This window comes from Rhinolophus sinicus, chromosome 1 (genome assembly GCF_057876585.1).
Source record: "Rhinolophus sinicus isolate RSI-liver-muscle chromosome 1, RSI-T2T, whole genome shotgun sequence".
NCBI lineage: Eukaryota > Metazoa > Chordata > Mammalia > Chiroptera > Rhinolophidae > Rhinolophus > Rhinolophus sinicus.
The window spans coordinates 206,010,929-206,036,980 of NC_142501.1; the positions used below are offsets into that span (position 1 = coordinate 206,010,929).

The 26,052-nt window shown below is 36.8% G+C and overlaps 1 protein-coding gene and 2 pseudogenes across 2 annotated transcripts; 1 reads left to right on the top strand and 2 right to left on the bottom strand.

Annotated features, from left to right (window-relative positions):
• Window positions 1–2,903: 2,903 nt before the first annotated feature.
• On the bottom strand, window positions 2,904–12,003 carry LOC109452141 (uncharacterized). Of its 2 annotated transcripts, XR_012492712.2 has the most exons (3): window positions 11,611–12,003; window positions 4,720–5,617; window positions 2,904–3,323 (listed from the first exon to the last, which is right to left on the bottom strand). XR_012492712.2 is itself a non-coding variant. In XM_088792785.1 (2 exons), the coding sequence occupies exons 1-2, from the start codon at window positions 11,986–11,988 to the stop codon at window positions 5,564–5,566; spliced, it is 432 nt and encodes a 143-aa protein (XP_088648911.1). In that variant the 5' UTR covers window positions 11,989–12,003; the 3' UTR covers window positions 2,904–5,563. The 2 variants fall into 2 exon arrangements, 1 of the variants encoding a protein (XP_088648911.1); XM_088792785.1 differs by having other exon boundaries at window positions 2,904–5,617.
• Window positions 9,255–10,809, top strand: LOC141569229 (large ribosomal subunit protein uL23 pseudogene; annotated as a pseudogene).
• A 2,404-nt stretch (window positions 12,004–14,407) lies between the features above and the next one.
• Window positions 14,408–19,692, bottom strand: LOC109452128 (small ribosomal subunit protein eS8 pseudogene; annotated as a pseudogene).
• Between the last annotated feature and the right edge of the window lie 6,360 nt (window positions 19,693–26,052).

Consider the following 26,052-nt stretch of genomic DNA (forward strand, 5'->3'; position numbering starts at 1 on the left):
ACTTTGACAGATACCCCCTTTTCCATCCGCCAATGATGAATGGGTTTTGTTTTCACAAAATAATAACCACAAAAACAAATATTTATTGAGCTGTTCAATGTGCCAAGCACTCTACAAGTGTACTTTTCACAACATCCTTGGAGCTAGGTTTATCATCCCCATTGAACAGATGCAGAAACCCAGGAAAGGTAAGTAACTTTTTGAGGCTCCCATCTCCCTCCTTGATTGAGCGAAAATCCTAGAGACAATCAGCTTAGAGAGCCAGGATGCTGGGATTAACAGAATTCCTCATGGAGGGTTTAGTTCTCAATTTTTACAGTAATGATGGCTATGGACTCTGAGTGCCTGGCAGGCATTTGATAAACACGGGAGGCAGGTGAGGGGGAGGTCTGGAGGGTTCTATACCATTTTATTTGAATCTTGTTTTCCGTTTTTAAAATGTATAACCAAATTCCACATTTTCCTGCCTAGCTCAAGTCTACATTCCAGAAATAAGCATTTTAAATTCTTTCAACAGTTTTTTCCTGGTATTTACTTCCACATTTCTAAATAACACGCCTATATGCTGTTTCTTGATGTTTCCAGCTTGGATATTATACTTTGACTTCCTAGTATGGAAAGGGACATTTTATCTTAAAACCTACATCTCAAAAGGCATCTTTCTGTACCCCCTTCATCACCCCAACACAGATATACCATACTTTAAATCAGTAATCGGCATTTACCTGATTATGACCTTATGAAAATTATTCATTGCTGACCTTATAGTATTCCGTAAGGGTGGAGTCACAACTCGAGTGCAGGCACTGGTCCACAGGGCAGACGCACGAGCCACATAAGTTATTCCCAAGCTTTGAAACTTAATTGGGGTTTGGTCAGGTGGACTTTATAAGTGATTGGCTGGTGACTCCTTTGCTTTTCATTTTCTCCCTTTTTAAATGGAAATGTAACAGTTACTTTATGCCTGTCCCACCACTGTACTTTTGGAGCACAGAACTTGCTTTCTAGTCTCACAGGTCCATACATAGAGGATTTTGCCCCTGGATGGGTTGGTTATACACAGAACTGCACCCATACCTGATTTAGGTATGCGATGAGACTTTTGAGCTGATGAGACTTAAATTCTGAAAATTTGGACTTGTGTTGATGCTATGATGGGCTGAGACTTGGGGGTACTTTTCGGATGGGTGAATATGTCTCACGTGGGATGGATCGGTATGAGTCTTTGAGAACCAGGAGGTGGGCTGAGATATGTTGAATAATGGTCCCCCACCCCCACTGAAAGATGCCCAAATCCTAATCCCTGGAACCTGTGCATACAAGCTTTGCATGGTAAAGGGGATTTTGTAGAACTGACATATACTGACAGAAATGCACAAGGCCTCTGGGTCAGACACAGGTACTGATAGCAAAAACCAAAACCAGCCAGATCAGCATTATGTATCAACTCCTCATGCGCCAATTCCCACAGCACATCATGAGATGGGACAGATGCTACCTCTGCGTGAAGTAGGAGACTCTAGGGTTTTATGGGGTTTCTGGTTCATCTTTCTATCCTTCCCTAGAGACATTATTCATTACTCCTGGACTGCAAGCATATTTCTCTGGGGAGGAAAGAGAAGGCTTTATCTTTACTTCCCTGGGATGTCTCTACAGATGTCTGTAGCTTCACTATCCTGAATGTCTTCTTATACATTCTTAACTTAGATGCAAATACTTTCATTCAGAGGATCCAGACTGTGCAGGAATGTGAGCTATTAAGAAAGAAGTGTCTTCCAATGCTTTATTTGAAGCACCAAAATGGGAAAAATACTATTATCTTTAATAGAATAGAAAAATCTAAAAAAAAAATCAAACATTACAGTAGTCCTAGGCATGGATGGAAAGGAACTGCTAATTTGTATGACTTTAGATAAGACCATGCCAAAAGAAACATCACCCAGTGGGGTCAGGAAATACGTAAAGAAAGGCAGAACTTGAAATTACTTTGCGAAAGTCATATTAAGCAGTATATGTTGCTTAATTATCAGCTACAATGTGAGGAAGCAACATCAATCAATGCCATTTTTGGATGCTTGTAGAGCTTACCTGACAAAATGAGATTTTTAAAGAGAATTTGCCACACATTTAATAATTATTCCTTGAATATGACCTCAAGGTACAGATATTATATATAATTAATTCATTTGTTCTTCATCAAATGTGTACTGAATACCCCTTTACTATGTATGCAAGATGGACACAATCTCTGTTCCCATGGAGAATTCATTCCAAGGGTGGCACATTGACAGAACTAACAATCAAATAAATAAAAGTATTACAAATTATATACTACCGAAAGAATAATAATAAATAAAAGAATAATGCATGTACCCAAACTAAGGTTGTTAGAAAAGACCTCTTTAAGGAAGTAGTATTAAATTCAATGTTTTCAAAATAGTAGTCAAAGTGAGTCTTTTAAAACTTAATTGAGATCATGTCTCTCCTCTAAGTAACCCTTCAATTGTTCTCCATTTCACTGACAAAAAACCTACAGGCGCTATAATGGTGTACAGAGCCCTTTATGATTTGGTCCCCAAATAGCTCCCTGACCTCTTTTCTCTTTACTCTTCCTATAGCACTTATCTTCTAAATATTGTAACACCTAATATTTTTGTCTCTCTCCTTGCTAGAACATAAGCTCCACTAGAGAATGATCTTTGTTTTCTTCATTTTATATCCCAAAAGTCTCTAAAACAATTCCTGGCTTCTAATAGAAGTTCATTAAATTTTTGTTCAATGAATATAAAATTACATTATGATTATTAAATATAAAAAAATAAAAACGTAACAAAGTTACCCATGATATATTAACATTTAAATACAACATAGAAAAATACAGTAAGAAACACAGAAAACAAGAACCAGGTAAAGATGTATTTAATGTGATGGGTGTGCCTGCCTATTCATAAGTTCATTCCAATCTGGAACACAGGAGGATAATGCTACCCGCATATCTGCTGCACCATTCAATCCACTTCTTTCCTTCGTTTTTAACTGGGTCAAAACTGCAAACCCTAGTTCACACAAACTAGTTGTTGTGAATGGTAATAACAGTAGGATACTCTTTCTACTTAGCAAAGGAAAGTCTTCCTTTATCTTAATCCAAAATGCTGATAAACTTAATGTTTCGTAGTCATTCTTCAATGTATATGAAGAACTGAGCTGCAGTAATTCATTCTCTTCTTCAGGCACCAAGTTTAACTCAATTATTGATTCTGGATTTCGAAAAGCAAATGGATCTTTTACCCAACAGTTTTCTCTTAATGTTTCAAATTTCTCTTCTGGAAAGAAATGGTTAAAAGTTTGAGAGAGAGAAGTGAGATGCAATAATATTTCTAATTTTATTTCTTTCAAAATGGTTTCATTAATAATATTCTCTTCAATATGTTGCAAAAATCTTGGAAACATGTAGTAGCTAGGACGACTGCTCTTAAGCCTCGCTTGCCATAACAATAATGTCTTTCGGAATCCTTGGATACGTTCGACATGTTGGAATATATTACTGTTTTTCCCCTGCAGTTTTAAACTTAGTTCATTAAGAATGCTAAAAATATCAGTTAAATATGCCAATTTCGTTACCCAAATGTCATCTTCAAAGATACGTGCCAAGTGAGATTTTCTTTCAATGAGAAAAATGTGAATCTCATTCCTGAGTTCGTAAACCCTACTTAGTATTTTCCCTCGAGACAACCAACGAACTTTGGTATGGTATAGTAAGTGGGTATGGTTTGTTCCCATCTCTGAACAAAATGTTTCGAGAAGTTGGCTATTTAGTGAGGTTCCTTTAATAAAATTAACGACTTTCACTGCATTTTTCAACACTTCCATGAGGTTCTGTGGAATTTCTCTGGATGCTAATGCTTCATGATGTATAAAACAATGATTCCACACAGCACTATGATTAGTAACTTCTAGCAATTTTTTAATTACTCTGCTATGTTTCCCAGTTATGTCTGCTGTTCCGTCACTTGTAATTCCTTTGCAGTTTTTCCAGTTTAGTTTATATTGACCAACAATGCACTTTTCTAATTCTGTAAAAATATCTAATCCACTTAGGTATGAGGTTAAATTTAAACAACACAAAAAATCCTCCATAAAATCATCTTGCCATGCATATCTGACATAAACTAAAAGTGTGCAGCTTCCGACATCAGTGCTTTCATCAAGCTGGATTGCAAAATCTATACCAGACTGTAACCGAGAAATTAGCATTGTTTCTAAATGTTCTGCAATAGTACAAATTCGAAGAGATACTGTGTTATCACTAGGTAGAGTTTTTAATTTATCCGCTGACTTATCATCAAAAATTGTACGCACCATATCCAAACATGCTGGAAGAATAATTTTTTCAGCAGCTGTGTGAGCCATTTTCTCTTTTGCCACACGATATGCAACTAAATATGACGATAATAAAGCCTTCTCACTCACAGTAGAACAGCTAAGAAATTGTGTTGATAACTTTACATCTTTTTTCTTTCTTTGAAAATATTCAAGAGGTTTATCAATAAGTTCAACATGCTGAGTTTCTAAGTGCCTTTTTAATTTTGAAGGTTTTAAGCTTTCATTTGCAAGAATACTATTACAAATAACACACTGAGGTCTGTCATTTTCAAAGGGTTTTTCACATTTGATAAAACCATATTTTAAATAATCTTCGTTATATCGTCTTGCACTTACTTTTTTCTTTTTGAAAAGTGGCTCAAATGAAGATGAAGTTTGCAGATTAGGGTCAGTATTTTTTTCAATATTGTCACTATTCACACTCCCAGATCCAACAGTTGAACTTGAACATGCTTCTGAATATTTCACTTCATTATTCCTCTTTCTTTTAAAAAAGAAATGGTCCATTTTAAAAGCAATTTTGATTAAAATGTTACGATTACCACAAACTCAAATATATATTATATATATGTATATATATTTTTTTATAGCCTAGATAACATCTTTCAAAAAAATGCAGTTTGCAACTGAATCTATTTAACATCTCAGACTGTACATCTAGTTGCAAGTCATAGTAATAGAAAACTAGACTGCACACCAACTTTATTATGAAAACGAAACAAGACACCAGTGGACAAATGACTGAAAAACCATCTTAGCCAATATACATTCCCCTCCATCAAATATCTTTTACATATTGTAACTGACCTTAGTAGTCCTTGTAATATGCATAATTCTGGCAAAGGTTTATGCAAAGCACTCTGACATTTTATATTTTTTGTCTTAAATGTTCATTGTGACTCACAAAAAATGATCTCATGACTTACTAATGGGTCATACATATAATGTGCAACATATTTATATAGAAGCATTTTCCACTGCTGTATTAGTAGCTTGAGTATGTCTGCTTGATGACCAAAGAAACTAGCTGATCTGTTAGACTGTTGGTCAGTACAGGAACTTTCTTGAACTTTCTTAGATTTTCATTCCTGATATTTTTTGATGGGAAGAGTTTTAAGTGTGCCAGTTATGGTCTGATTTAGTGAGGCTCCAATGAGGTTTTCCATGGCTACGTCAACTATCAGGTTGGAGTTGGTGATGTATTTTTAGAACTTTGTTGGAATGCATCCTTGACCTGGGAATAAGAACAGAGACATGACATTAAAGTCTTACAATACAGAGCAATATTATTGCCAGCTATGGGGACTTTTACAATATTGAAGGGCATGGGTGCTGAAGCAAAAATCCTATAGCTCTTCTCATCACTATGTTATGTAGGCTTCAGCCTATTGCTATAAAGCAAACCTCCTCAACACAGACTGGTAAATAGAAAAATGATGTCAGTAAAAGCTGGAAGTTGGCATCAGGAGTTTCAAAGCACACTGATAAAGCTGAATACAACAAGCCACGAGGACTATAGCTCACTCTCCACACACAGTCATCCCTCAGCATCTGCAGGGGACTGGTTCCAAGATCCCCTATGGATACCCAAATCCACAGATGCTCGAGTCCCTTATATAAAATGGCATAGTACTTGCATGTGACCTATATTTGCATTAGAGGCTACAGCAGCAAATGCCTAGATATTACTTCATTCACATGGATTGAACATAGTGCTTGGTGCATGGCAATTAAAATTTTGCTTTTCGAAACTTCCTGGAATATATATATATTTTTAAATATTTTCAGTCTCGGTTGGTTGAACCTGTGGATGTGAAACCCATGGATCTGCAGGGTCAGCTGTAGAGCTGCTGCTCTCTGCTCAGCATGGCCATGCCCACCCTGGAAGTGCTTACTGTCCTGTTCTCTTTGATCCCTGTGTATCTGACTCTTATAACACAGCACTTTCTTACACTGTACCTTTCTATCAAGTCATGTCACTTTAGGGGCAGGGGGGAATGTAAAGTCTTATGTTTACTGCAGTTTACTGGAATTCAACATCTTAACAGTGTTAATACTTTTACTAGGATTGTTTGCATTAACTCTATTTTCATATTTCCGTATTCTTGATGTTCTCACATCTGGGTTTTCACCAATCAGGGAGAAACTGATGTTCCCAAGGTTAGCTAATTCCTAGAAATAGCAAAGAGCTCAACCCTGGAGCACAAACCGGCCATATGAGAACTAACCAATCCAGAGCCCACCCTCCCCACACCCTTCCCCAAGCAGGGTCTTACACTCCACCAATATTCCCCTGCCCTAATCACCTCAGGGCCAGGTACCAGACAACTACGAACAGCTCCCATGACCTAGAACAGGGATGTCCAAACTGCGGCCCCCCGCAATCCATTTTTTTTTGGTCCGCAGCAAATTCCAAAAATATATTTAGTTTACTTAAATAAACCAGGTGAGGCAACACGTACTTCACCTTGAGTGAGTGGCCCGGCTGTTTGTGTATTTTACCCCATATGGCCCTTGGTAAAAAACGTTGAAAAACGTTTGGATACCCCTGACCTAGAGCCTGCTGAAATTATTCAAAAAGCCAATACTAAACCTGCTTACCCCGTCTCACTTATTCCTTCCCTAGAAAACGGGCTTTTCTATAATTCCCCTTCCACTTCCTCTGTCTCCTGACCAATCCTACTGCTTCCCTTTGTGCCCCCACTGTGTGCCATGGTATGCTCTGCTTTCTGATTCTAGAGATCTGTGTGTAAAAAACTGCCTACTTCATGACAGCCATTTCTATGTCTGCATGGTTTTTTGTTTGTTTTACACAATATTTATTTATATTTAACTACATTTTAACAAAGTTTTGATGTTTTTTAAAAATTATTTTTTTCAGTTACAGTTGATATTCAATATTATTTTATATTACTTTCAGACGGTACAGCATAGTGGTTAGGCATGTCTTATCATACTTTATTAAAACAAATCCCAGGTACATTGTAAATCATTTTTATTTTGTTACTGCTCTGGTTACAAAGTTTTATGGTTTGGCCTCAGTCCATTTCCCCCCTAAGATCTGTTATTGTTAGTATAAATTTTACATTCCATGCATTTTTCTAAGAAGTCAGTGTTAAAGCTGAAACACCCATATCTTGAGATTACTTTTATTATGTGCCTTGTGAATGGACTCCCCCAGTCACTTTAGAGAAAGACTGGAATGCTCCAGTTTGGGGGACACACTAAGTATTTTCATTCTAGCTATCACCCATCCTTCATCTATGAGTAAAACACAGTACAGTACACAAACAATGTATAGGTTTCAAAAATACCCGACAGTACTCAAAAACATGCTACAAATTATATGAATGCCATCCCTCAATGTTCACCAGTCTGTTGTCACTGTATTTTTGTGGGGCTCTAATCTTTTAATAATAAAGCCAGCTTTGAAAGAGGCATCATAGGGGATAGTGACCCAAGAAAGATGTAGCCAGAGGCAGAAGGCTGTGAGACTTCATTGATGATATCTACATGGGTTTTACTCTTTAACAATGATAGACTTGAAGGAGAGTTAAAGTACATCATGTATAATACATTTTTAAAAAAATTTAATAGCCTTTATTTTTAAGAGCAATTTTAGGTTCATAGCAAAGCTGAGCAGAAGTTAGAGAAAGTATATTTTCCACATACTCCTTGCCCATTATCAACAACCCCCACCAGAGTAGGACATTTGTTACAACTGAAGAACCTACACTGATACATCATAATCTTCCAAAGTCCATAGTTTGCATTAGGGTTCACTCTTGGTTTTTGACAAATATATGACATGTATCCATCATTATGGTATCATACAGAATATTTTCACTGCCCTGAAAAGCCTGTGCTTCACCTATTCATTCCTTCCACCCTCCCCCACAATCCCTGATGTTTTTTATTATTTCCACAATTTTATCTCTTCTAGAATGTCATATATTGAAATCATACAGCATGTAGCCTTTTCAGATTGGCTTCTTTCATTCAGTAATATGAATTTAAGGTTCCTCTATGTATGTTCATGGTTTTATAGCTTTTTTTTTTTTTTTACTACTGAATAATATTCCATTGTCTAGATGCATCTCAGTTTATTTATCCACTTATCTACTAAAAGATATTTTGGTTGCTTCGAAAATTTGGCAATTATGAATAAACTTTCTATAAACATTATTTGCAGGTCTTTGTGTGGACATAAGTCTTCAACCCCTTTGGGTAAATACTAAGGAACCCGATTGCTGGAATATATGTACAGTGCATTTTTAAAGAGGATCCAGCAAAGATTGTCTATCTTTTTGTTGCTGGAGCATGAGAATATTGTGAGCACAGAATATGCTTTATAGGCAAAGTATAGAAGTCGCTCCTTTTTTTGCAATGGTGCCAACTTTTGTTAATGTAACTCATTCATAATGGCAAACTTCAAATAATGCCAAAGGGCCTGCTCTAGGATCTCATGAGTTGCGATGGCCTAGCCTGCTACTGAGTTACCTTGTTGGTCTGATATGAAATGTCAGAAAACAGAACCAAGTCAGAACTGAGGAGGGTACAGACCTGAAAGTATAGGAAGGGTAAAGGTGGCTGGTTAGATGGGTCACACAATTTAGTATAATTCAGTGAGAAATAGTGATGTACAGAGCTGTCAAAAACACTCTCCTATTTGGCCAGTTTAGCATAGGACAAATGTTAAATCTACCTGATAGTTTGGAGATATTTACTATAAATAGCTAAAGAAAAATGGTACTAAACAAAACATGCTCCGAAGTCTTTTGTTTGCCCTCTCTTTTCTTTACTTTTTCTGTGTGTCTGAACGGCACCTTAATGGGAGGTCATAGGAATTTTAGAGATAGGTTCAATCCTGAAATTTTTGGTCTAACCATAAAAGTTCTTTTGGAACTTAAAAGAGATATTCTCAATTAGAACTCAATGTATATCAGAGCATATACATATCATAACATGAGCAAATATACCAGTGTGATTCTATAACCCAGATGGGTTTTGCTGGGATAAGTTCCTTCTGGCCAAAACTCCAGAGACCTACAAATATGTGCACTAATGCTTAAGGTGTGCACTGAAGTTGATTGTTGGGGACATATAACTGCATTTCAGAGCAATAATGCTCTTTAACCAGCTGTGCATCTAGTTTAGCCATCCTTTAGGAGAGAATTCCAATTAAGGTGACCAAATACTTGTAAAAGATGCATTCATTTGTCATGTGGTATGGTTTCAGGTTAGTGATTTTCCACTAATGAATCTTTTTATCTACCTATCTCTAGAATAGTGTTTATCATATGGTAGGTACTCAAATGTATTTAAAAGAATGAGAGAACGTATTACACCTGTAGTAAACTACACAATATACCTTCTAATTTTATCAGTCAGTGAAAAATAAGTTACCAAACTCTATTTGGACCATATGGTAATATGTAAGACAAAGGCCAGTAAAACATATCCTTTAAAATAGGGTCATCACTTTTCATGAAGATGGCGCCCAAAGTAAAGAAGGAAGCCCTTGCCCCTCCCAAAGCTGAAGCCAAAGCAAAGCCTTTGAAGGCAAAGAAAGCAGTGCTGAAAGGAATCCACAGTCACGCACAAAAAAAAGATCCCGACGTCACCCACCTTCCAAAGGCCCAAGACACTGCGGCTCCAAAGGCAGCCCAAATACCCAGGGAAGAGCGCCCCCAGGAGAAACAAGCTTGACCACTGTGCCATCACCAAATGCTCCCTAACTACCGAGTCAGCCATGAGGAAGAGAGAAGACAATGATACACTTGTGTTCATTGTGGATGGCAAGGCCAACAAGCACCAGATCAAACAGGCTGTGAAGAAGCTCTATGACATTGACGTGGCCAAGGTCAACACCCTGATCAGGCCTGATGGAGAGAAGGCATATGTTCCCCTGGCTCCTGACTATGATGCTTTGGAAGTTGCCAATAAAATCAGGATCATCTAAAACTAAGTCCAGCTGGCTAATTCTAAATATAAATTTTTTCACTGTAAAATAAATAAATAAACAAATAAATAAATAGGTGGGATCATCAAAGACTATTTAAAAATAAACTGCTTGTAATCAGTAGTAGAAATGATGGTCTTATAAAAACACAAATGCAAATTATATTTAAATTTAGCTTATAAACCTTAATACCTAAATCTACCTGAAAATAAGAGACTCACAAAAAAATTAACCATTAGCTCATTTATATTACTACAGGTATGGATTACTTATTCTTTTAGACAAAAACAATTGTCTTTTAATCATTCTGTTTTTGTATTTTATGCCTATTCTAGAATATCTTCTTGCCTTCATAAGTCATTTGAAATGAGATTTATTCTTTAGGTTTTAGCTCAAATGCTAGAGCATTCATCCATACTAAAATTTAAGTACTTACAATGTGTCAGGCACTGGGGATACAAAGCAAGAAAATGAATAGTGACATATTCATATAACGGAATACTTGTTCAGTTGTTGCAATGAATGAACAAGAGTTACATAACACTGACAAATCTTAAGGAAGCATTAAATAAAAAGCTGCAAAAGGATATATGTATCTGACTGCTAAAATTATGCAAAACAACACTATATATGAAATTAAAAATTAAAATATAAAGGTGCTTGGGAGAGTGGTTATCTTGCAGAAGAGGAAACAATGGGATTGGGTGGAGCAGACAAAGGACTTCAATTACTTATCACTTATTTCCCCAGTTGGGTGGCCGAGTAAACATGTATTAGTTACTGTTTTATTTCTACCTTTTGTCTGCCTAAAATATTCTATTTTTAAAAAAGGCTGGTTCCCTCCTGAAGTCATTGCAAATCACTCCCATAACAACTTAAAATTACCTTTCATTTTTTGTACTCCCCTTTGTTTCCCGTATTGTCACTGCACACATTAGTACACAAGGCCTTAAGAGTGGGTACTTCCAGGTATGAACTTCAGGTAGATTAGCCTGTAAACGCTTTCCCAGGAGATTCCTGACTGTTCCCTCCAGTCCTCTCGGAAGCCAACTGTGTTTTTTAAGACCTTCAGCCCGACCCTTCCAGCCGACCCTAGATTATCTCCCCTCAGGTCCCGGATTGCTTGCTGCCCTCTTTCCCCGGTAGACCTCAAGTCGTCCTTTAAGCAACACCAGAATGTGTCTCCTCCGCAACGAACCCCGGAATGTCTCCCGTTAGCGGACTCTGGTCCATTCCCATCAGAAGTTGCCTTTCCTCCTTCTCACCTCCAGCCCAGCGCCGGGAGCCCCGCATCTCGCCCTTCTAGCAGCAATTCTACTCGCCCACCAGTCCCCAAGCAAAACCACTTCCGGTCTAAACCTCAGCATCCACGGAATTCCCGCTTCCAGCCGGAAGAGGGCTGGCTCGGCTCTGTGCGCAAGCGCGAAGTCGCGGCCTCTTTCGCTTCTTTGCTTTCCCGGGGGGACTCGCGGAAGTCTAGCGATATTTCCTACTCTCTCGGGAGTTCTTTGAACGCTCTGGCGGTGATCACAAGTGGACGCTCTGTGGCGAGCTGAGGCGACTTGGGGGTTCGGTGTGCAGTCGGTCGGGCCAGCTGCCGCGGAACACTGACAGGGCTCTTTCCGGCCGGGTCCGGACGCCATGGGGGCGGAGAAGAGGCTGCTGCCTATTAAGGGGCCTTTCAGCTGGCGTAGCAGCAGCACCCGAGCAGGTGGAGCTGGTGGTAGCGCTGAGTCTCACCTACCTCAAGGTAAACGCACCGGCCCCCAAGGCTGCATCCTCCGCCGCCCCTTCCCTTCCCGGTGCAGCTAGTGCAACTGTGAGGGCACTCTGAGGTAGTCGGACAGTCTTTGTAAGAGAATTCTTGAGAATTTAGGATTTTAATATCATTTTACTTTGTTTCCTTATTTAGAGAACCATATTGTATTTAATAATTATAGTAGTCTTGTGTCTCTCTAGGTTAGCCGTTCATTGATTTTTGACAAAAACTGCATTTCATTAAGTAGGTTTAAAATATATATGAAGTATGTAAATTTACATTTCTCCCCTGTAATTATTTTAACAAAAAAATAAATCCGTGCAAGCCAACTATTTTTCAGATTGATTATCTTTATTGCCTTTTATTATAGGTTAGTTGAAGAAATAGAAAATGTTAGATACAGAAATTTTCATTTCAACTCTAAGACTTCACAAGACTTAGTCATCATTTCTTTATCCCAAGCTACTACTTTTTTTACTTACAGGATTACACAAAGACCGATTTTTAAAAACATTTTGCTTCTGCCATTGGATTTTTAAAACTACAAGTAAATTGTTTTGATTAGTAAATATTTATATTACATGATTCAGTCAAACTACATAAATTTGACATGAAACTACAAAAAAGAACTACATAAAAAGCAATGCACTGAGAAGATTCACTGCCTCCCTAGTCTTATCCAATATTGTTCCTCATGATCACCTACAGGTAACCATTTTTAATTTGTTTCTTTTTTATCCTTCTATTTGTCATGCAAATACAAGCAAATCCTAATATACATTCTTATTTCCCCCCATTCCTCCTTCATGATTCTCTGCATTGTTCTGCACGTTGCTTTTTTTGCTTAACAACATATTCTGGACATTCCTGTTATCACTGTTTAATTAAACTTCCTCGTTTCTTTCTTTCTTTTTTTTTTTTTTTGCTGTCATATCTTCCATGACAGCCACAAGTCTCAGGTATCCTGTCAAACTACCTGCACTTCTTCTACCTAGTAGCTGACTACAAATTCAGGATTTACATGACATGACCACCCGAACATCCCTGCTTATATGGGTGATAATTCTCCAAAATGACTGACAATTCAGGAAAGTGCTATACTTACTATTGCAGTATTATTATAAAGGAAGGATACAACCAAGGAACAGCCAAATGGAAGACATACATAAGTCAAAGTGGGGGGTGCAGGGAGTGCAGAGCTTCCATGGCCTGTCTGGGTGTGCCCCTCTCAGTGCGTTGGTGTGTTCACCAACCTGGAAGCTTCTTCAGCCTGGTTGTTTTAGGGTTTTTAAATGGGATTTCATTGAGTAGGCATGATTAATTAAATTACTGGCTATCTGACTGAACTCAAATCTCCAGTCCCTCTCCCTTCCCTGGAAATTGGGGGAAAGTTCCTTTCCTATAATCACCTAGCTGGATTTTCTGGTGACCATCCTCTATCCTGAAGCTATGTAGGGTCTCCCACACCCCCACTAACACCCCATTAATCACATCAGTAGCATAAACTCAGGTGTGGTTGAAAGGGACTCATGAATAGCAAAAGACACTCCCATCAGAAAATTCCAAGGGTTTTAGAAGCTTGGTACCAGGAACCAGGGACAATGATCAAATATACATATGGTGTGATCAAACAATATGGTGAATGTTAAAAAAATTATTACAATAAGACATTGCTATTAATCCTTCTCAAAATACTCCCCTTTCCTTCGAACACACTTCCATCTTTTTTGCCACTTTCTGAAGCAGTTCTGGAAGTCCTCTTTCGTGAGTGTCTTTAATTGTGCTGTCCTGGCTGCCTTGATGTCCTGAATCATTTTGACTTTGGGGAAGGGCCAGAAGTTGCCCGGTGCCAGATCTGGTGAATAAGGTGGAAGAGGACAGACACATCATGGTGTTTTTATTTGACAGAAATTACTGTATACTAGAAGCAATGTGTGACACGGAGTGTTGTCATGATGGAGGATGATTTACAGCACACTTTAAAACATACCTTCTCTCAACCGTAGCTCACATCCTATTGACTGCACCGAACAAGTTGGAGCTTGTTACACTGTTACTAAGTCTCTACACACTGCTTCCCATATTCAAGATCCCTGCCTTTCTGTTGGATGGCACTCAGCAGCTGCATTCACCGTAATTTTTGATCACAACAGAAAGGCTCTGTGTCACACATTGCTTCTGGTTCGGCAATTTCTGTCAAATAAAAACATTACAATGTGTCCTCATCCACCTTATTCACTGAATCTGGCTCTGTGTGACTTCTGGCTCTTCCCCAAAGTGAAAATGACAATGAAAAGTACACGTTTTAAATCAATTCAGGACATTGAGGCAGCCACGACAGTGTAACAAAAGACACTCACAAAAGAGGACTTCCAGAACTGCTTCAGAAAGTGGCAAGAACAATGGGATAAGTGTATTTGGAGCGAGGGGGAGTATTTTGAGGGGGACTAATGGCAACGTGTCTTTTACTTTAATAATTGTTTTTTTATATACACATCGTATTTTTTTGATCACATCGTGTATATTCATTTTTTTTTATTTTTTTTTATAAAACACTAAACACCTTTATTACATGAGTTAAGATAGGAGCGAGGAGGATTTATTTGCCTTTCTGGGCCTTGATTTTCCTCAGATAGAATAATAGCTCCTTGTCCTCTAGTAGATAGCCATCTACTCAGCCAAATTGGCCTGGTCTTGAAGGATGCCTGCAAGAAGCATACCCTGTTAGAACTGCCCCTCTAGAAGACTGCTGATTTTGGCATTCTTTTTCTTTTCATCATATTTCTTCTAAATTTTCTTTGATCGTTTTTCGTTTTAAATCTCTTCCTCCTCAGGAGTCAGCTTGCCCCCTTTCTTGCAGCCCAGACGCCGTGCGTAATGGGACTTGTGCCACTGTTGAAAGGTGTGCTGTCTATGAGCATGATGCAGTTCTTTACCAGGGTCTTGGTGTGGACCAGCTGTGGTGGGATACATTGTAAACAACATCAATAATCCTTGTTTTACATCAGTAATCCTTGTTTTACAACACTCAGAGCCCCAGGAGAAGTTCCACATAGCCAGCCTCAGGTCACAGTACTTCTGGTTGCCTCCATGCACAAGAACTGTATGTGGCAGGGGCCAATCTTAGTGTTGGCAGCAGGGTGTCCCAGCTCCTAGTTTCTCTTCTAGTTAGATAAGGCAGAGGCAGGGCCTTCAGGAAAAACCACTAACTGACAGCCATAGGCAGAAAACTAGTAAACCAGGATGTGGTACAAACCAGACAGAGCCAGCCAAAACCAAGAGGTGGTGAGATTCACCTCCAAGTAACCTCCAGCCACGTTTTATGGTCATTATAGTACATTTCCATACCAAATAACATCCCCTGCACCATGACACTTCCAGAGAGGACCATATAAAGACAAAAAAGGGGTGTCAAATTCTGAGGGGGGAACCCTTTCAAGAACTAATAAGAATATTCCTCACCGTTATTAGCATATTAAAAAGGCTTACTAATAGCAAGCAAGGTCGCGGTTGTCTCTTGCCCAAGGGCAGCTCTATGGTTGTGGAATAGACTACCTCTTAATAAACTGCTTCTTCTGTATTACTTGGCTCACGCTTGAATTCTTTGCTGCACAAAACCAAGAACCCTCTTTCCTGCAACAGAAGGGCTTTCTCTTGCCCCTGGTCTTGCAGCACTTGTGCCAGTTGTCCCAGGGGATGCCCGTGGCCCAGCACAGACTGCAAAGAGCAAGTATGTTTTTTATTATACCACAAAAGAATAAAATTAACACATATGCACAACATCTAATTAAGGTACCTTTTTAACTCTCTTCCCATAGGAAACCACTATCCTGAATTTTGTGCTATTCATTATCTTACTTTATTATAAGGTTACCTAGATGTATTCCAAAAATATGTACTGTGTCTTTGCCTTTTTTTAACCTCTGTGGATGAAAAAAGGGGTTCTATGGAAAGTAACCTCTGATCATAAATTCCTAACTGGGCGGGGTCGTGGTGGGTAGTCAGACTCCAGGCACGTGGCTTCTTTAGTAAAGGCTTCTTTGCCTCAGGCAATCCCTGGCCATTATTTCTGTGCATCTAGGTTAACACCTTTGAAATGCCTCTTTTTTTTTTTTTTTTTTTTTAAAGATTTTATTGGAGAAGGGGAACAGGACTTTATTGGGGAACAATGGTCAAATTGTTGTCCTTTCAATCTTAGTTGTGGAGGGTTCTGTTCAGCTTCAAGTTGTTGTTCTTTCAGTCTTAGTTGTGGAGGGCGCAGCTCAGCTCCAGGTCCACTTGCTGTTGCTAGTTGCAGGGGGCACAGCCCACCATCCCTTGCGGGAATCGAACCGGCAAACTTGTGGTTGAGAGGACAGGGCCGGCCCCTGAAATGCCTCTTTTTAGACCCCTCGAGAGAGCACGTAATCTTAACTACCCTGTAATCCAATTCCCACCTTACTTTCTCCCACCTTCTTGTAATCTTCCTTATGTCCCCTCCTTAATTTCGTAAACTCTTATAAAAATCCTCTACATGTTTGGACATTTCTTATGTTGACACCTTAATGTAAATGGAGTTATGATTTATGTATACTTTGGTAACATTTTCATTTAACACTTTCTAAGAGTAATCCAAATTTATGCATATAGCTATAGTTTATTCCTTTTTACTACCTTATAGTAGTTTGTTTTAGGAATACAGCACACTTGAATTATCCATTATATTGTTTACTATTATGAACTAACCTGTTAACCACCATTCTCAAATATGTGCAAAAGTTTCTGTAGCTAATATGTCTAGAGGTACTGAATTCTCTTCCCCAAATTCATGTTATGAAGCCATAAGTTCCTATACCTTAGAATGTGAGTACATTTGGAGATAGGGCTTTTAAAGAGGTAATTAAGTTCAAATGAGGCTGTTCCGGTTGGGGGGATGCTAATCTGTGACAGGTGTCCTTCTAATAAGAGATTAAGACATATAGAGAGACACTGCGAATTCAGAAAAGAAAGGCCGGCTGGAAACTGCAAGAGGATATATGCAAACCAAGGAGAGAGACCTCAGAAGAAACCCAACCTGCAAACATCCTGATCTTGGACTTCTAGTCTCCAAAACAGAAAATATTACCGATTTCTGTTGTTTAAGCAACCCAGTCTATAGTATTTGTGTCACACAACCCTAACAAACTAATACAGTTAAAATTGTTGGATGGTAGGATTTGCACGTTCCACTTAATTAGTAATGCCTATGTTTTCCTAAGTTAGTTGGACCAATTTACAATCCTGGCAGTATGAGGATTTTTGCTGTACATCCTTGCCCAAACCTGATATTGTGAGACTACTTTTTTCAGTCTGGTGGAAGAGGAATGGAATCTTATTGTCATGTTAATTGCATTTTCGTGATAACTAAGAGTTGAATATCTTCATATGTTTGTTGTTTATCAATAAAATGCCTGTTATGTCTTTGTCTACTTTTCTGTTGTGCTTTTTGTTTTTTTTCTTACTGCTAGATAATATTTAAATGAAAGTAAGATTTATCCTTTAATGGCCTGTCCTCTTTTATATTTATTTAAGAAATTCTTCCCAATCTCCGGAGTAAAAAAAGATACTCATTTTTTTTTTCTGGCTATTTTACTTTAATTATTTAACTATCAATTTGTGCATGATCTTCAACCTGTCAGATGTGAGACTAGAACTGACTAAGTGTATTTAAGCATAGGAAATGGTTTTTGCCCCAAAGACTAAAACAAAATTCCTTTCAAGGCAATTCAATAAAAATGAAACTAATGAGCCTTTTAATAAGCCATTTCTAATATGGGACCAGGCCTTTTGGGGTATCTTGGATGGGGTTTTAGATGAGAAAAAGTTGGGCTGTGGGTTGATAATTGTTGAATCTAATTTGGTGTATTTATAGGTTTTGGTGGCTTATTAATACAGGTTGCATCACTTGATAAATAATTGGGCCTTTAGTGACTACCTTTTTTTGTTTTCTTAAGATTTTGTATATAGCTCAGAGTTCCATTTCTTCAGCAAGGACTAGCGATATATCAGGTAACATCTACATAAAGTTAATAGATTTGCAAGTCATACTTTTTTTTTTTACTATTATGAAAAATTTCAAAGTAGAATGAATCCAACAATCCAACACCTAGCTTCAGTCATTATTAATATTTGGACAATTTTGTTTCTATTTTTCTCTCTCTTCTTCCCTGCCACATAAACATACTTCATACACCCCCATCCCACTCTCAGCCAGAATTATTTTAAAGTTGATGTTGCTCATCATAATATTTCCTCTAATATCCAGTGTTTGGATTTTTAATTTTCTCAATGATTCTTCACACTTGTTTCTTTGAATTAGGATTTAAACTATGTCTATACATTTAATTTGATTGATATTTCTTGTCTCTTTTAATGCATAACAGGTGTCCTTCCTTTTTCTCTTGACACTTACTTGTTTTAGAGATTGGGTCATTTGTCTAGTTGGATTTCCCATATTCTGGTTAATTCCATCCTATCCTATAATTCAACCTATTCTATCATGTATTTTCTATAAACTGATAGTTTAACTGTAGATGAATGACCTTTTTTTCAGGGAGGGGGACAAAAACAGTTGTGTGTGGTTTGGAAACATTCTGTTGCATTCAGATGAGGAGGTAAAAGGCTTCAATAATATTTTGAAGCAGTGTCCTAATATGTAAGAATTAAGGATTATAAAGCAATAATATTCCCATAAAGTGTTCCTCTGTACTCCTTTAACCTCCCTGTTTTTACAGATGGGGACACCAAGACACAGAGAGTTAAATATTTGCCAAAGGTCAACAGCTGATTTAATAAAAGTAGGGCTCTTTTTCACCTTTGATTCCTCTTAAATTTTTGCCTCAGTTGTATATGCCTTTACTTGAAAGTGTTTGTACATCAGTAAAACGTCAGTGGTGGTCAGGATGGCATCTCTGCCTGTCCAACTAGAGTTTTTGTGACTGAGAAGGTAAGACATTGTGCATAGTAAACTTTCAACTCCCTTGAGTGGTTCTGTGTGATAGCTAAGATAGCACCAGTGTGATAGCTAAGACTTGAGATAGAAAATAATGGAAAGGAGCCTTAGTTAGATGGGCCCTAAGCCCATCCTGATAAATCCAGGATGGGAAGAATGCACGAAAACCTTTATAGGCTACAATGGTAGTTGGTTATTTAGTCCTAAATAATTTTTATTTGTGGTACTTGTTCACCTCATTTATTTTTATACTGTAGAATTTGTTTTCCATTTTAGTTTCTACTTATAAATATTAACTAAGTTAATATTAATTTGAAGAAAATGAATTATGTAACAAAATAGAAGAAGTGGAAACTAGAGGGAAGTTACATTCCCCTACAGCTTACGTAACTGAACAGATGCTGTGAAATCAGTGATGCAAAAAAATCATCTACAAGTCTGGTTACAGTTCACTGAAATATCTTACAGTTGCTTCATCTGTCTGAAGTGGAAAAGTAGTTGGTAGTGGTAGGCTCACTGCTTTTTTTTTTTTCAGTGTCTCCCAGTGAACTGATAGGAATTTCCAAAAAACAATGATTGTAGGTATATGACATTGCTAAAAGCCTTTACCTTGACCATTTCCTGACAATAGAAATGAATTAGCTGATAGGGAGATAGGAAGGTTTTGTGACTGAAATACAAGTTTCATGAAGCTATTCCTTTGTAAGAAAGAAAGGTATACAATTTCACTAATATTTAAATGCGACATGGAGAGATAATCTCAAGTAAACAGAATACAAATACAAATTGAGGAATATTTAATGTGATTAGTGTGCTGTCTATTCATAAGTTCATTCCAATTTAGGATACACAAAGACAATTCTCACATAGTTGATACACTATTAACTGCCCCCCCCGTTTTTAATTGGATTAAATATTAAAAGTATTAATAAGTAGAACTGCATTAATTCTACTTTGCAATGAGCAGTTTTATTTCACCAAAAGTGATAAATTGAATGTCTCATCATCATCCTTTAGTGTTTATGAAAAGTAAGCTGTAGTATTTCATATTTTTTAATTATCAAGCATAATTCAATTTTTGATTCAGACTTCAGAGTTTTGGAAAGCAAATGAATCTATCCAGATATTTTTCTTGTATGTATCAATTTTTTTTTCTAGGATGTAATGGTTAAAAGTTTCAGACAGGCCAGAAGCAGTAAAAAAATAAATAAATAAGAAAGAAAGAAAGAAAAAAGACAAAATAAATGAAACAATGTTTTTAAAGACACTGAATATCAATCAATGAAGAACCTGAAATTAAGAATATGAACTCTGGGCAAGAGGAAACAAACAAGGTGAGTTCTATGATGGCTCTAACTTATTGTCTTGAGAGAGTTTCCAGGCCACAGCATAGGGAGGGCGAAGACAGGGAGAGCCTGGTGGGCTTCCTCATTTGATGAGACAGAGCTGAAATTTTGGTGAAACCAAGGGGGCTAGAGTTTGTAGCAAGAGTACTGGAGAGTAGAGAACTGCACAAAAAGAGAACTCCAGAAATCTGGAAATCACTCTTGAGTTTTCTGGTGAGTACTGATCAATGCATGCAGGTGAGGAAATTACCTGAGACCAAGAAAAGGACCACCCAAAAGTATTACAGGTAATAGAGTCCAGCTCAGAGAGGGCTGGGAATGATGGCTGTTCCCACAAGACAGACTGGAAAAACATTCACAGAGCATTAGGTCGCATACACAGGAGGGTCTTCCTTCAGTTGTGGGGAATAATTAGCCCTCAGCTGAGCACTATTCTGTCTTGTGTTTAAAGCAAGACCTGAAAGCATCAAATTGTTTCCAAGTAGCTCTTCCAGAAAAAAGAATTATAGGAATACAAATATATCCAGTACTGAGAAAGGTAAAATTCTCAATGTCTGGCATCCAGGAAAAACTTACCAAAGATGCAAATAGGTAGAAAAATAGGACCCATAATGAGGAGACAAATAATTGAAACTATAGAATATGCAGATACTATATTTTAACTTCCATATGTTCAAAATGTTAAGTAGAGATGTGGAGGATAGACACCAACTCTAGGTATGAAAACTATAATGTGTGAAATATAAAACAGGGTGGAATAATGGCAGATTTGACATTGCAAGAGAAAAGATTCATGAGTTTGAAGACATATCAATAGAAACTACCAAAAATTAAGACAGGAAAAAATGACCATTAGTGAGCTGTGCATAACTTTAAGCACTCTAACATGCCTGTAATAGGACACTAAGGGATGGTGGAAGAAATTTGAAGAAATATAAAGTTTTTTAAATTTGATGGAAACTAAACCCAAAGATTTAAGATCAATGAACCTCAAGCACAAGAAGCATGAGAAAAACTACACCAAGGCACACCATAATCAAATTGCTTAATACCAATGATAAAGATAAAATCTTAAATGAAACCAAGGAAAACAGGCACTGTTTTTAGGTAATTTGGAAACAAAGTTGCAAAGATGAGAATGACATTTCTGTTAGAAAACAATTCAGTTGAGAAGTGAGTAGACAAACATTTACTGTGCTAGAAAGAACCTTGTCAATCTGAAATTCTATGCCCAGAGAAGATATGTTTCAAAACCAGACATACTTTTTCAGACAAAAGCTGAAAGAATTAATCATCAGCAGATCTTCAATACAAGAAATGTTAAAGCAAGTCAAGTGTTTCAGGCAGATGGAAATACACTAGAGGCCAGCAAACTATAGTCTACAACCTGTTATTTTACTGCCTGCAATGTAAGAATGGTTTTTACACTTTTAGAAGGTTATACTAAAAAACAAAACAACAAAAAACAAACAAACAAAAATGTCTCTAGACATTGTCAATTTCTTCTGGGGGGAAAGGCAGAACCGCCTCTAATTGAGAACCACTAACTGTACCCCAGTTAAAATGCAGAATGTTGGGATAAAAAAGAAAGACCCAATTATGTGCTGCTTGTAAGACACAAATGGGTTTAAACTAAAAGGTGGAAAGTACTTGGGCAGTTTCTTGTAAAGTTAAACATTCATCTATCATATGATCTATGCATTCTAATCAATACTTACCCAAGAGAAAGTATTTGTACAAAGACTTACACATATGTTCACAGTAGCTCTATTATTTTGTAATAATATTAGAAATTATTAGCAAAGTATCCATCAACAAGTGAATAGATAAATTTGCACAATAGAACACACGAAATGGAATACAACTCAACAGTAAAAAATGAACTATTAATACATACTAAAACATTGATGAATTTCAAAAATAATTATGCTGAATGAAAGAAGCCAGACAAAAGGTGTATTCTGTGTGATTACACATATAAAATCCTAGAAGGGGCAAACTAATTTGTAGAGAAAGAAGATCAGTAATTGCCTAGAGTAGAGAGGCAGGGGTGGGGTGGGGGTGAGCAGAAGGGAGGGCTACCAAGTGCACGGTGAGACTGGGTGATGGTGGAGATATTCATTATCTTGATTCAGGTGATAGTTTCTTGTGTTTATGCCCTCGTCAAAACATCAATATCAAATTGTACATTTCAAATATGTGTAGTTCATTGTATGTCAATTATACTACCATAAAGCTTCTACAAAACTTTATCAGAACAGTGAGATATAATAATATCCTTAATTTTATTTCTTCCAAAATGTGTTAATGTTTTCTTTCATAAGTTGTGAAACTTTGGGGAGTGTGCAATAGTTAGGGTGATTACTGCCATGATAGTAATGCCTTTTGGAACCCTTGGATATGTTTGAATGTTGAAATAAATGCCTGCAGTTGTAAAGATGGCTCATCAAGAATACTGAAAATATCAGTCAAATATGTGATGTTATTAGTTAGATATTGTCTTTGGAGATGTTTGCCAAATAATAATTGCTTTTCAACTAGAGAAAAAAAATAGTTAACCAAGTAATGTTGAATATTTAGTAAAAATAACATTTACTGGTTTACAATACCTCAGTGAAATCAGTAGAATGTCTTTGGATGACAGACTTGTGTTATATTGTTTGTCAGTTTTTAATTATTGAATCTGGGTATTGGGTGCATGGCAGTGTTCATTATACCATTGTCTCTATTCTTGTGTTTGTTTGAAATTTTCTGTCAGAAAACATTTTTAAAAGTTTATATTACCCCAGCAATATACAGAGGGTGTCAAAAAAATGTATGCACATTTTAAAAAAGGGAAAAACTATATTAAAATTGTAATAATATATACTGATAACAAAAGAATACAAGTCATGTGTATACATTTTTCTGGCACCCCGGTACTATCTACTATAAATATATATAATCCAGTTTGCGCAACGTTATATTTAAACTACATAACATATCCTGTACTAACTGATTTTGATATATATATATATATATATATATATATATATATATAGAGAGAGAGAGAGAGAGAGAGAGAGAGAGAGAAACATATATATATATATACTATATATATACACATATATATATACATATATATATGTGTATATATATATGTCTCTCTCTCTATATATATATCTAACACACCGAAAGTGTTACGCAGCTTATTCTCATCAAACTGGATTTTGAAATGTCTACAGACTTGTGATAAGTATTACTTCTAAATGTTCTGCAGTAGTGGAAAAAATGAGCTACTGTGCTGTTACTCTGCACAGTTTTTAATTAATTAGCTGAGATGTAAATTTATACACTCCATATCTAAACATGCTGGAAGAAAATATGTGAGTCATTTTCTGTCTCACAGTATGCTTTAATGCTGATAATAAGGTTTCACTACTAACAATGGTGGAATGACTAAGAAATTAGACTGAGAACTTGAATATATTTTTTTCCTTTTTTATCAATAAGTTCAGTGTGTTGTTTCCAAGTAGCAGTTTAATTTTAAAGATTTTTAAGCTTTTGTGAATATCATTGACAATTTGATAAACCCACTCATTAAATTATCTTCATTATAATCATTTGTACTTCTTTCTTTTTAGAATGTGGCTCTAGTGAAGTCAAAATTTATGTGTAAAATAAACATTTTCCTCCATATTGTCACTATTTAACATCTAGATCCAGCAGTTGAACTTGAACATTGTTTTCACTTCATCATCCTTTATTCTTTTCATTAGGTTGGTGCAAAAGTAATTGCGGTTTTTAAAATTGTTTTTAACCTTTTAAATTATAATTACTTTTGCACCAATCTAATATTTAAAAAATAATGGTTTAGATGCAGTTTGTATTAGTTTGATTAAATTGTTACAAGTTACAAGTTCAAAAATAACCACAACAGATGTTTTCCGACAAATGAACTGAACATTTGTAAATAAAAATCTTGATATTTTCTGTCAGTAGCAGATGAAATGCCTTCACACATTAAGTCACAACTAATTGAATTACATTAACCAAACCTTTAATTGTATAATTATTAGCTTTTCCACTAAGGTGATAGTTAAATTGACCATCTTGTACCAGGATATTAAATGAGAAGACAACAATCAAACTGTCCTAGTCAATCCCTGTTTTATTTCTCACATTCTTTCCATTAACAATGGCCATAGTTGATCAGTCCTTGCTCAAACTTCGAGTAAGTTTCTCTGGCATTTTCTACTAAAAAGATTTTCTGGTTTCCATCCACAATTAACTGGTGACCCGATGTTTATAAAGGCATTTGATTTGCATATAGAGGCAATGTGAAACTTTGCTTAGTCTCATTTGAATGTAATGAGTCTTCCCAGATCTACACGTCTAACAGGAATGTAGTGCTACTTTGCATGTAACTCATAAAGATATAAATTTTTAATATGTGTTAAAACTTCCATTTTAACCATATTGAATGCTTCAACAATATGTCCAGTGTTATGCTAGGAACTTTTACATGTTTTCTCATAGATTGCCATAAAGGTCAGAAAGCTTGCCCATGATCTTGTGGTTGTTTAGTGAAAGAGCCAAAGAATAGAACCTAAGTACTGTAATGTGTTTAAGTGCCTTTGCAGTGTTCCATGATTCAAATCATTAAGAGTGGGATGAGATTTTCATGATTAATATTTGCAATTTGTAATAGTACTAATATGGTTTATAATGTTCACATTAACTAGAAAGTATTCACACTATAATAATTTCTTTTGAAATGAAGCTTATTTAATACCAGTGAACTGAAAACACTACCAATGTTTAAAACTCTAATCTAGTTAGCAATTGAATGCATTTTCTCCATTAATACCACATTGCCTAACAGGCTGAGTTTCATCAAGACAACAAATATATATTTAAAAATCTGAAAAGTCAAATCAGCTTAAAAGATTTACATTACATGAATAAGATGACTAAATGGGGTTTTAAAAAATAAATGTCAATAGGAACTTGAGCCAATCTGTCTGCAACTGGCCGCAAGGACAGTGAATCAACTTCCTGTGGCATCAGCCAAAGGGTGTGGCGTGTGGTCTTGAACAGTTCACTTGTGACCCAGATTTCTTTGGAGGGCACCTTTGGAGAACACAGGTGCATGTGTACTGTGGTCACCGGAGTTCTAGCACAGCTAAATCCATCTCAGCTGAGAGCCCGTGGGTCTGGTTTGGGTTTGGGTTTTTTCTTTAAATGTCAGGATTTCTGTGCTGTTTTGGACTGAGGGCCAGGTGGTCTTATGTTTCTTTCATGAGATAAACTTTGACTTTGCTCAAGTGGCATAAAATTTTGTTTTTTAGTACATATTTAAAAACATTTCTTGAGGTTCTAGTATGCACAGAGCTCCATGCGAGGCAATGGAGTTGGTGAGGGGAGTGGGAAGGGGAGACAAATATAGCTTGAGCACTCCCTGTGGGCACCCTGGCATTCAGATCATTTGCGATACATCTGGCACACTGGTAGGGTGGCCCCGTAAAGGTTTTAGACCAAATTTGCTGAGGTAACTTCCACAAGACAGATCATCCCGAGGGAAAAAGAAATGCTCTGGACTAATACTAAAACCACCGTGGGAGTGAAGGAGGGATTCTGAATATGACGGTAT

Coding starts and splice junctions, on each gene's coding strand:
- LOC109452141 (XM_088792785.1), bottom strand. CDS start 11,988: ATGGCGTCCGGACCCGGCCGGAAAGAGCCCTGTCAGTGTTCCGCGGCA. Junction 5,618..11,610: donor CTCCCGGCGCTGGGCTGGAG/GTGAGAAGGAGG, acceptor TCTTATTCCCAG/GTCAAGGATGCATTCCAACA.